Source organism: Eurosta solidaginis, chromosome 3 (genome assembly GCF_040869045.1).
Source record: "Eurosta solidaginis isolate ZX-2024a chromosome 3, ASM4086904v1, whole genome shotgun sequence".
NCBI lineage: Eukaryota > Metazoa > Arthropoda > Insecta > Diptera > Tephritidae > Eurosta > Eurosta solidaginis.
In genome coordinates this window covers 258,639,685-258,652,469 of record NC_090321.1, presented here as the reverse complement: position 1 = coordinate 258,652,469, position 12,785 = coordinate 258,639,685, and the positions used below count along the sequence as shown (strand labels likewise).

General features: G+C 39.7%; 1 protein-coding gene across 2 annotated transcripts in view; it reads right to left on the bottom strand.

Annotated features, from left to right (window-relative positions):
- LOC137245437 (SET and MYND domain-containing protein 4-like) overlaps positions 1-9,843 on the bottom strand; it is a 42,245-nt gene extending 32,402 nt beyond the window's left edge. Inside the window, exons 1-3 of one of the 2 annotated variants that reach the window (XM_067776106.1) lie at positions 8,983-9,843; positions 8,427-8,874; positions 8,285-8,354 (exon numbers count right to left, since the gene is read on the bottom strand). In XM_067776106.1, coding sequence (XP_067632207.1) covers positions 8,285-8,354; positions 8,427-8,874; positions 8,983-9,668 — 1,204 coding nt within the window. In that variant the 5' untranslated portion in view covers positions 9,669-9,843. Of the gene's footprint in view, positions 1-8,284; positions 8,875-8,982 lie in introns of both variants that reach the window. The other variant, XM_067776105.1, reaches the window with a different exon arrangement.
- Between the last annotated feature and the right edge of the window lie 2,942 nt (positions 9,844-12,785).

Below are 12,785 nucleotides of genomic sequence, written 5' to 3'. Positions count from 1 at the left end.
GGAGAGTCGTATCGCCCGATATCTCTCCTATCGCCAGTAGCAAAGTCGCTTGAAGCCATTTTGCTCCCCTACTTCAAAGGAAATTTGCAGCCAGCCTGTCATCAGCATGGCTTCAGAAAACTCCATAGCACCACCACCGCGCTAAATGCCATCAGCACCCAGATAAATTGCGGTTTAAATCAAAACCCCCAACATAGAACAGTACTCGTAGCGCTAAACCTATCAAAAGCTATTGATACGGTCAACCATGGCACGTTACTGCAAGACCTGGAAGGGTCTACCCTTCCCCCATGTCTTAAAAGGTGGACCGCAAATTATCTGGGTGGTCGGCAGGCATCGGTGCAATTTAGAAACGAAACATCAAAACCAAGAAGAATTAAACAAGGGGTGCCACAGGGTGGTGTCCTATCCCCACTTTTGTTTAATTTCTACATATCTAAGCTACCTTCACCACCAGAAGGAGTCACTATCGTTTCATACGCCGATGACTGCACAATAATGGCCACAGGCCCAGGCCCACAGATCGATGAGCTCTGCAACAGAATAAACGGCTACCTTCCTGATATCTCCAGTTTTTTCGCCTCGCGAAACCTGGTATTATCACCGACTAAATCTTCCGCGACCTTATTTACAGCATGGACGTCCCAAATGTCGCCCATTTTGAACATCCACGTCGATGGCACTACGCTATCGAATGTCCTACACCCCAAAATCTTGGGTGTGACGTTTGATCAGGATCTACATTTTGGTGAGCACCAGCAGCATTTGTTCCGAAAATTCAGAGCCGTAATAAAATCCTCAAATCCCTTGCTGGCAGTACCTGGGGAAAAGATAACGAAACGCTCATTACTACATACAAAGCAATTGGCCGGCCGTTTACGTGCTACGCGTCACCCACATGGTCGCAAAGCCTAAAAATTACCCACTGGAAGAAGCTACAGGCCTGCCAAAATACTGCTCTCAGAATCGCCACGGGCTACCTTCTTATGTCCCCAGAACATTATCTACATAATGAGGCGAGAATACTCCCCATCAGGGAGAGAAATGAGATGCTAACCAAACAGTTCCTGTTGAATACCCAGAAACCTTGGCATCCAAACAGACATCTGATTGATGAGCCAACACCGCCTAGGGGCTTAAGGAGTCATCTCCGTAAGCATTTTGAGGAAATACGGCACCTGAGAACCCAGCCGTATGAAGCAAAAAAACACAAGCAGGTCCTTGGTGAACTCCACAAACAGGCGTCGGACCTTTATGTCAGGAATTGCCAGGAGAATCCAGTACTCAAAGAAAAGTACCCAAAACTTGTGGAAGAGGAACGCATACTCCCCAGGGAAACACGTGTCACTCTTGCTCAACTTCGTTCTGGATACTGTAACAGGTTAAACTCTTACCTATCCAGAATCAACCCCGACATACAAAATGTATGCCCCGCTTGCAATGTGTCCCCACATTACACCAACCATCTCTTTAATTGTAATGTGGAACCAACGCCTCTAACACCTCTTTCATTATGGTCCACCCCTGTTGAAACAGCAAGTTTCCTTGGACTCCCGTTAGAGGATATTGATGACAATTTGTGATCGGTCGTGGCTGTTAGGTCGGCGAAGCACTGCTACAACAACAACATAAGTACGTGAACTATGTTTAGTAAATATATATCGATTTTTGGTTGTTGTTGTTGTAGCAATGCTCGCCCCACCTAATATCCGCGACCGATCACAAATTGTCATCAATATCCTCTAACGGGAGTCCAAGGAAACTTGCCGTTTCAACAGGGGTGGACCATAAGGAAAGGGGTGTTAGAGGCGTTGGTTCCACATTACAACACACACACATTGCAAGCGGGGCATACATTTTGTATGTCGGGGTTGATTCTGGATAGGTAAGAGTTTAACCTGTTACAGTATCCAGAACGATGTTGAGCAAGAGTGACACGCGTTTCCCTGGGGAGTATGCGTTCCTCTTCCGCGAGTTCTGGATATTTTTCTTCAAGTACTGGATTCACCGGGCAATTCCCGACATAAAGGTCCGACGCCTGTCTATGGAGTTCACCAAGGACCTGCTTGTTGTTGTTGTTGTTGTTGTTGTTGTAGCGATTAGGTTACTCCCCGAAGGCTTTGGGGAGTGTTATCGATGTGATGGTCCTTTGTTGGATACAGATCCGATACGCTCCGGTAACAGTACCATTAAGGTGCTGGCCCGACCATCTCGGGAACGATTTATATGGCCACATTGAACCTTCAGGCCATCCCTCCCTCCCCACCGCCAAGTTCCATGAGGAGCTTGGGGTCGCCAGAGCCTCGTCTGTTAGTGAAACGGGATTCGCCGCTCGAAGGTGAGGTTGACAATTGGGTTGGAGAAGCTATATGTTGCGCTACACAACCCCTTGAATCCCGGACCTGCTTGTGTTTTTCCGCTTCATACGGCTGGGTTCTCAGGTGCCGTATTTCCTCAAAATGCTTACGGAGATGACTCCTTAGGCCCCTAGGCGGTGCTGGTTCGTCAATCAGATGTCTGTTGGGATGCCCAGGTTTCTGGGTATTCAACAGAAACTGTTTGGTCAGCATCTCATTTCTCTCCCTGATGGGGAGTATTCTCGCCTCATTATGCAGATGGTGTTCTGGGGACATAAGAAGACAGCCCGTGGCCATTCTGAGAGCAGTATTTTGGCAGGCCTGTAGTTTCTTCCAGTGGGTAGTTTTTAGGCTTGGCGACCATATGGGTGACGCGTAGCACGTAATCGGCTGGCTAATTGCTTTGTATGTGGTCATGAGCGTTTCTTTATCTTTTCCCCAGGTACTGCCAGCAAGGGATTTGAGGATTTTATTACGGCTCTGAATTCTCGGAACAATTGCGGTTGCGTGCGCACCAAAATGTACATAGATCCTGATCAAACGTCACACACAAGATTTTGGGGTGTAGGACAGTCGGTAGCGTAGTGCCATCGACGTGGATGTTCAATATGGTCGACATTTGGGGCGCCCATGTTGTAAATAAGGTCGCGGAAGATTTAGTCGGTGACAATGCCAGGTTTCGCGAGGCGAAAAAACTGGAGAGATCAGGGAGATAGCCGTTTATTTTATTGCATAGCTCATCGATCTCTGGGCCTGGGCCTGTGGCCATTATTGTGCAGTCATCGGCGTAGGAAACGATTGTGACTCCTTCCGGTGGTGAATGTAGCTTGGATATGTAGAAATTAAACAAAAGTGGGGATAGGACACCACCCTGCGGCACCCCTTGTTTAATTCTCCTTGGTTTTGATGTTTCGTTTCTGAATTGCACCGATGCCTGCCGATTTTTGGTCAAGTTGTCGTGTTAACGGCCGAGCGGAAGGATAGACGGTCGACTGCGTATAAAAACTGGGCGATTTCCGCCATTTTCACAGAAAATAGTTATAGTCATAGAAGCGATGCCCTTGTCAAATTTCACAAGGATTCGTAAATTTTTGTTCGACTTATGGCATTAAAAGAATTCTAGATAAATTAAATGAAAAAGGGCGAAGCCACGCCCATTTTGAAATTTTCTTTTATTTTTGTATTTTGTTGCACCATATCATTACTGGAGTTGAATGTTGACATAATATACTCATATACTGTAGAGATATCAAATTTTATGTTAAAATTTGTTTTGTTTAAAGTGGGCGTTTTTACTAATTTTCTATTCTGCGTCATAAAGTCAACCCACCTACCAAGTTTCGCGCTTTATCCGTCCTTGGTAATGAATTATCGCAGTTTTTCGGTTTTTCGAAATTTTCGATATCGAAAAAGTGGGCGTGGTTATAGTCCGATTTCGTTCATTATAAATAGCGATCTGAGATGAGTGCCCAGGAACCTACATACCAAATTTCATTAAGATACCTCACAATTTACTCAAGTTTACATGGACATGGCTAAATGAATACCTCTCTGAAGTTGGCAAGACAACTTTTACGTGGAAAAAAATTACCTATTGGGAAAATTGCCGTGAATTTGTCGTAATTTATCCGTGAAACAAAAAAATTTGCCGTGGCCATATTTTAGAAAATACAGGGTGGCACGCCAACTTCACGTGAAGTTAGCGTGCCACCCTCAGAAAACCACCTTAGAGACCAGCTAGGAAAATAATTCTTGCACACGAATTTGCCGTAAAATTGCCGTAGATAAGTGGCATATTATATAATTTCGAAAAAATAAAATTTAACTTTTTTTTATGGTGCACCGCCAACTTCACGTGAAGTTAGCGTGCCACTTTTCGAAAACCACCTCAGACACCAGTTAGGAAAATAATTCTTGTACGTGAATTTGCCGTAAATTTGCCGTGAATTATCCGTGAAACAAAAAAATGTTTTAGAAAATACAGGGTGGCACGCCAACTTCACGTGAAGTTAGCGTGCCACCCTCAGAAAACCACCTTAGAGGCCAGCTAGAAAAATAATTTTTGCACACGAATTTGCCGTAGATAAGGGGCATATTTTATAAATTCGAAAAAAAAAATTTCAAATTTTTTTTATGGTGCACCGCCAACTTCACGTGAAGTTAGCGTGCCACCCTCAGAAAACCACCTTAAAGGCTAGCTAAGAAAATAGTTCTTGCACACGAATTTGCCGTAAATTTGCCGTAGATAAGTGGCATATTTTATAAATTCGAAAAAGAAAATTCAATTTTTTTTTTATGGTGCACCGCCAACTTCACGCGAAGTTAGCGTGCCACCCTCAGAAAACCACCTTAGAGGCCAGCTAGGAAAATAATTCTTGCACACGAATTTACCGTAAATTTGCCGTAGATAAGTGGCATAGTTTATAAATTCGAAAAAGAAAATTCAATTTTTTTTTTATGGTGCACCGCCAACTTCACGTGAAGTTAGCGTGCCAACCTCAGAAAACCACCTTAGAAGCCAGCTAGGAAAATAATTCTTGCACACGAGTTTGCCGTAAATTTGCCGTAGATAAGTGGCATAGTTTATAAATTCGAAAAAAAAATGTTCAAATTTTTTTATGGTGCACCGCCAACTTCACGTGAAGTGCGTGTGCCACCCTTAGAAAACCACCTTAGAGGCCAGCTAAGAAAATAATTCTTGCACATGAATTTGCCGTAAATTTGCCGTTGATAAGTGGCATATTATATAAATTCGAAAAAGAAAATTCAAATTTTTTTTTATGGTGCACCGCCAACTTCACGTGAAGTTAGCGTGCCACCCTCAGAAAACCACCTTAGAGGCCAGCTAAGAAAATAATTCTTGTACACGAATTTGCCGTAAATTAGCCGTAGATAAGTGACATATTTTATAAATTCGAAAAAAAAAAATTTCAAATTTTTTTTATGGTGCACCGCCAACTTCACGTGAAGTTAGCGTGCCACCCTCAGAAAACCACCTTAAAGGCTAGCTAAGAAAATAGTTCTTGTACACGAATTTGCCGTAAGTTTGCCGTAGATAAGTGGCATATTTTATAAATTCGAAAAAGAGAATTCAATTTTTTTTTTATGGTGCACCGCCAACTTCACGTGAAGTTAGCGTGCCACCCTCAGAAAACCACCTTAGAGGCCAGCTAGGAAAATAATTCTTGCACACGAATTTGCCGTAAATTTGCCGTAGATAAGTGGCATAGTTTATAAATTCGAAAAAGAAAATTCAATTTTTTTTTATGGTGCACCGCCAACTTCACGTGAAGTTAGCGTGCCACCCTCAGAAAACCACCTTAGAGGCCAGCTAGGAAAATAATTCTTGCACACGAATTTGCCGTAAATTTGCCGTAGATAAGTGGCATATTTTATAAATTCGAAAAAGAGAATTCAATTTTTTTTTTATGGTGCACCGCCAACTTCACGTGAAGTTAGCGTGCCACCCTCAGAAAACCACCTTAGAGGCCAGCTAGGAAAATAATTCTTGCACACGAATTTGCCGTAAATTTGCCGTAGATAAGTGGCATACTTTATAAATTCGAAAAAGAAAATTCAATTTTTTTTTATGGTGCACCGCCAACTTCACGTGAAGTTAGCGTGCCACCCTCAGAAAACCACCTTAGAGGCCAGCTAAGAAAATAATTCTTGTACACGAATTTGCCGTAAATTAGCCGTAGATAAGTGACATATTTTATAAATTCGAAAAAAAAAATTTCAAATTTTTTTTATGGTGCACCGCCAACTTCACGTGAAGTTAGCGTGCCACCCTGTATTTTCTAAAATATGGCCACGGCAAATTTTTTTCTTTCACGGATAAATTACGGCAAATTCACGGCAATTTTCCCAATAGGTAATTTTTTTCCACGTAAAAGTTGTCTTGCCAACTTCAGAGAGGTTAAATGAATTTCTTTTTCGCTCAGATCATTTTGATATATAGAAGTCTGTATCTATCTCGATTAGTTTATGCCGTTACAGGGTACCATTATGCGAACAAAATTAATATACTCTGTGAGCTCTGCTCAGCTGAGTATAAAAAACCAACTCGTAACTTGGCGCGGGTTAAAATTCTTTCCATATACCGCTGACACCAAGCTCGAACTTTACTGCAATGCAGTCAATTTATTGCATTTCTGAGATGGCAAAAAATTCTATAGCACCAACAACTACACTGCCATCCATAGCAAAAAGGCAGAGAATTACAAAATGTGAAATCGGACAAAACTGAATTTTTATTTGGGAAATTTTAAATTTTTCAAGTAAACTTCAAAATTAAGTCTTTGTTTCATCTTTCATTGTGAATTTTAAATAAGTATCTATTTAGATAATGAGTTAATTGTAATCGCTGAAATTTATTGGCATAAAAATTCCTAAAATGCGGTAAGTGCATTTGACTGCCTTTTTGCTATGAACGGCAGAACACTCTAATGTAAGTTTTGTGAGATTTTTTTACTTTTACCTTTGCTTTTTTTAATAATGAAATACAAAAACGTAAAATAGAATCGCGCAACCGAATATTTTTGAGCACTTAACAAATAATAACAAAATAAATAAATAAACTAATAACGGCCAAACTGGCAGAGTAAAGCTAACTTTTCTTTTAATTGTAGAAAAAATTCGCACTGAAAAACTCCGGCTTAATTATTAATTTTTCTCGAATTATGGTTACCTAATATAAAAATATATGATTATAATACCATGTCTTCACACATCTCCTCAATTAACACTTAAATACTTTCTTTATTAGCGACTTTAAGGAAATCGCTTCACAAGGCAGTCGGTTCTCTATACCGGAGCCACTCGGGATTTTTCCCGACCAAGGACTGTCATTTCAGTGTAACCCCACTTAATTTGTTGGGGTAACTCCCACAAATTGCCATCCTTCCAGCAGCTCCTTGCAGCGGGACTGCGCCATTCCCGCCTGCTCCGGGAAGGTATCGAACCAAATCTGGGTCCGTCTCCTGGCCCCGGTCCTGAGAAATGGTTTTGCTGCGTTTGCCGGAAAAGAAAATGTTTAGGACGGCCATACTCTTGTCAGTGTGTTATGTGGAAGGGATGGTTGCATCGGATAGGTTGTTCTGGCCAAATCCCAAAAGCCGACGTGTTCGCAACTTTTATAAATATTTTGTGGCTCCTTGCGGTTCACTCCCTAGGGCGTCCCGTAGTCTACGCCTAAAACCCCACCGCCCCCTCCCCCCTTGCCAGCAATACCTTCCAGCAAGCCACAACAAGTACCCGCTGCTGCTCGCGCCCTACCGCGCCACAAGCTCATACGACCGCTCCCACTCCGCTCCCACTCCGCTCCCACTCCTAACTACAATCCCCGTAGTAGAGTGGGTCGCAATGCTCAGCATCAGGCCCCGCCCGTCTTCCCCCCCCCCCCCCCCCCCCCCCCCTCCCTTTCCCAGCAGAAATCGTGTAGGTCAGGGACACAGACTCTTAGTCCCTACCACCTTTTGCACCGTTTGCCAGCACAAAAGGAAATATCGTCTGCGGGCTTTATTACCAACTTTAAGGGAGATAAATCCCGCCGGCGTTTTCTTTTTAAAGGAAATAACGCCTACTCCCTATTAACATTTATAAACATTTCCATGCTCACATTGGTAACAAAAAATAAACTAAAATAATACAAAATAATACAAAATTATAAAATATAACAAATGTATAAACAAAAAAAACAAATAAAAAAAATAAAATGAAATAAAACACCAATTATTAAATAAGAAATAAAGCAACATCAAACGAATAAATTTAAAATAAAGTAAAATAAAAAACAATATAAATGTATATACATGTTCATAGCGTTCAAAAGAGAAACTTTAGCTTTCTTTCATTTCCATTTTTGCAAGAGCTATCATGCAACAGAAGTGAAGACTAAGAAACAAAAACAGGGCTAATCATCTTACTTGTTATTTTTTCCCATTCGATTGGCTTCAGTTTTGTGTCCTTCACAAAGTCAAAAAACGTTGTATATTCCTTAAGATAAACAAGTAAAAAATCGGAATGTAAGGCAAAGCATCTAATTTCTGATTTAGGCATTGTGTTTACGTGTGTAACCATGCGTAAGGTTTTTAAATAATTTATATTATTTTGAGTATGAAACGGGCGAGTTGGTGTTATTAGATCAAGCCAAAGCTCTTTCATATCTGTATGGTTTGATATTAATGGCAAAATACTAGGCAGCTCTTCCAGCATAACCCGTAACGCCAAAAAACAAATTCCAATCTGATTCCAAATTCCAATACGATGTCCTATACATTCAGTTTGATGAACATTAAGGTTTGCTTTGCGACATTTCAATGAGCAATAAATAACTCGACCATTGCATCCCTTACAGGGTAAAGGTATTATTAGCATTGAACCGCATTGCTCACACATACGATGGCCAGCTACGGGTATCAAACTACTAAGAGTTTCGCTAAATATGACTTCTCCAGATTTGATTGGTCTAGCAGCTATCATATACCGGCCACGTTTAGCATCGTTCGAATCAATGCTACAATGAAATATAAGATACGTGTTATATATAAATTTTATTATGTATTATTAGTAGTTAAAATAAAATTAATAAAATACGTTATCCAAGAACCCCTTATATACTCACATTTCTGTAGCTTCAGTATTTGGCCATTCAAGTTCCTTATCTTTTTCGGCTCTGTTGACTTTGCTTTTCTCTTCATTGAGCAAACCCTCCAAACCTGTTTTCAATTCTTTTACTCGTTGGGTAAAATTTTCATTTAAACTACTACCCTCCAATTCTGCCAAATGTGATGTCAATTTTGCTGTATCCTTTAAATTCAGTGCACAAAATGCCTGCCGAGCTTGAATTTTTTGCAACAACCGTTGTGGATATTTGCTTGTTTCTAGCGCACAAAAACAATCATCATACGCCTGCTGATAGTATTGCAATTCCTGCAATACCATAGCCCTATTTGCATAAGCCAAAGCCAAAGCTTCCGTTTTTGCCGGGGCTGCGAATATGGCTTGAGAATAACGTTGGCCTGCCTTGATTAGATTCGTTTGTTTAGTATCACTTTTTGACCTATATAATGCGTTCCCTTCCTCCCGATAGGTTACTGCTAGCTTGATATCGGCCACAGTATGCTCAGAACGTCGTTCATGGTGTTTTACTAAAGCTTTCAACCAATCTTTGGACATTCGTCGTCGCAGTGTGAAGCTGCCGTCATTGTAATGAGCTAATACAGTTGCCAGTTCACCATCATAGTTTAATGGCACTTCCGTAAAAGCCAATTGATATGTCATTAACTCCTTAACACAGGCTTCATTCATGGTAATATATTTGCTGCCTTGTCTAGTGTTTGGTATCGACGAGCTTTAATATTTTTATTTTGCTAAGTTAACCGGGAGTTTATTTTATATTTTTCTTACATTTAAACGCTGAAAAATGAGATTTGTAATTTGCGCGCACGGCTACTTCGATTGCGGGTTTGTAGGGATGTGTAGCACTAATGATGGACGATATTTCACTATCGGTGATTACATCGCCGTGAATGAAAAATCGCTAATAAAGCTGCAGACAATGGTGCGTTATCGGGTTATCGGTAACCGTATCGGTAACCATTGTGAATGATAAATAAATGTGATATCTTCTGCATAGACGTCAAAATTCCAAAATGATTGGATCACCTGATTTGTAATTGACTATCGCTATCTCATTCTGCATCTCTTTCTATCACCCGCTGAAAATATGCGCCGCAATATTGAACACCCTGTCAAAACGCTAAAAAGTAGACATATTGAACATCCTGTCAGGCAGTTGACAGATAAGATATCACACTTAGTTATCATTCACAATGTCGGTAACCTTATAACAGCTGATTTGACCAACCATATGGGAATCAATGTCATCGATTATTGATGCCATATCGTAGCGCTAGGGGCGTAACCGTATCGTAGCTTGGTTTTTGGTTCTTCGCCATATCCATAACCTAAAAATATTTGAGTTTGTGAATTTAATAACTTTTTGTAGATTCTATTCATTGTTTTGGATAGGTTATGACTAGTAGACTTTTTTTTGTGGAATATGTTTGTAATTTTTTGCGTTTTCTTCACTTTTATTAAATTTTCATGATTTTAAGTTTAAGGCGGCACCATTAATCGATCACAATGTATCGTATAGGGTTACGTTAGGGATACGACTACAGCGATACGATAAACGGCACCAATGACTCCGCTTTAATGGACAAATAACGACCCAGATTGCGCTTTGGCGAGTTCAAAATTGCTTCGTTCTGCGCATATACGTCACATTTGGCTTGAGCGAACAGCTGATATGCTGTTTTTATTGAAAAAAAAGAGCACGTTTTTGTGTAAATTTATTCTATTTTAATTAATTGTTTATCTAAAATGTTTTTAACCGTAAATGTATCGTTCTTAGCGGTCAACTATAATTTAACATATCTAAACAAATATCGCCGAAACTTCGCTCACAATTGTCAAGCAAAATAATTTATTTCTCGTACTGGTATGGAATCATTAATGGTTGTACCGATTTCTAAAGCATCAGCGTGCAGGACGTGCTGAACACACTGCACCAGGCAAATGATTTCGCCTCTATACCGCTTGGGCTTACAAACAAGAATCAGAAAATAATATTGTACCAGGGATACGGCTCATAAATCTTGGGAATGCTGTGCTTATGCTTAAAGCACTTGGTGTAAATGATATAATACACTTAGATCCACCGCAACATGAAACGCTTGTGCGCAATTTGTGTGTGTGATTTTTGGCAAGCGGCTGGCTGGGCAAAAGATAAATTTTTTTCATCAGTAAAATGGAGTGAAAACATTTTTGGTTTTAAATCAAATATGGATTTCTCACAAAGAACGGAAGTTTCATTGGAATATATGCGCTGCTGTCGCTCGTGTCTATCCGTTGCTAGTCAGGACGAACTTAATGACTATATAGATCTGATGGAGTCATTTACACTTTCTCAAAGTGATGTTACTTCCAATATATTAGAGGCTTTCAATAAATATGCACAATTACAAATTAAACCTGATGATTTCGATGTCAAAGGATATCCACCATGTCACTATTTGTATGGTCGCTGTTATCAAGACCTAAAGCAATCACTTCAATTCATAAACCGAGGTCCATTGAATAATCAAATATTAATGGGAAATTATAACATCACACAACTTGATACCGCAGCGGAGGAATCATATGCATACGCAAATTCATCAAGACTATTTTAAAGATTCAGGATGTTCGATAGCCGTAAAAGAGGACGGGAACGAGGACGCAGAAGTGGAGTTCATTAGCAAGGTAAGTATAGGGGATATGTGTATTAAAATGGAAATGTAACTAAATATAATTTAAGGAGTTCGAATACGAAGAATCAAACGCAAACATTGTTGATGATCCCGTTGACATCAATGATACCGATAATTATGATTTAGAAATCGCAAACGAAAAGCTAACGAAATTAGTGGTAGAAAGCCTCAACCCACATAAAACCGGCCAATATACTAGTCAGTGTAGGCGACATCATTTGTATTGAGCAAGAGGATAGTATTTCAAATGATGAGAATGGGCTGACAAAAGGAGTTGCTGGCTATGATGATAATTTACCAGATGATCTAAGTATTGGTGGTACACGTAAAACTTGTTTTGATTTTAAATGCGAGTTTTGTACTGTAGGGTTTGTTTATAATTTTAACTTTACAATATTTTACTTTGTAATTTTGTTATTATTTTTAAATATATTCATGTATTTTTGGTTTTCAATTTTGAATTTACTTCCTTCAAAAATTTTCATTCTTGTGAAAATTCAATTTTTGTACTAACGATTCAATTAAAAATATATTAATTATTACATAAAAATAGTTCCTTTTTTATTTCAATATTGGAACTACATGTACATCTATATTCGAGTTTCAGAGGGACTTGTTACATCACTATGAATTAGATCATGGTAGGTATTTACGGAGTTCTACGCTATATGCCAAAAGTTTTGTTAAATTGTTCCATTTTTTAGGAGATAAAAATCTAAATTTCCCCTGTGATATTTGTGAAAATAGATTTGTTACGAAAAATGCTTTACGTTTACATAGACGGCAAGTTCACCAAAAGGATGAGTATATGGATTGTAATCTCTGTGGACGCGCTTTACTAAAATCATTTTATCATTTGCACTTGAGGCGTCATAACCAACTGAAGTTTCTGTGCAGCAAATGCCGTAAGTGAAACTGCATAGTACTTAAAAGTTAATGCATATATACATGGATTTGAGCGTGGTTTTGAAAAGGGGCATTGTCATGAGCAATGCGATCAGATTCGGCAATACGTAAACAGATATTTCATTGTCCTTGCTGTGGTAGTAGGTCAAATGTGCGACCCTTTATAAACAACTCTTTCAATCCCAGTGTTGTTAATGTTGTTGTA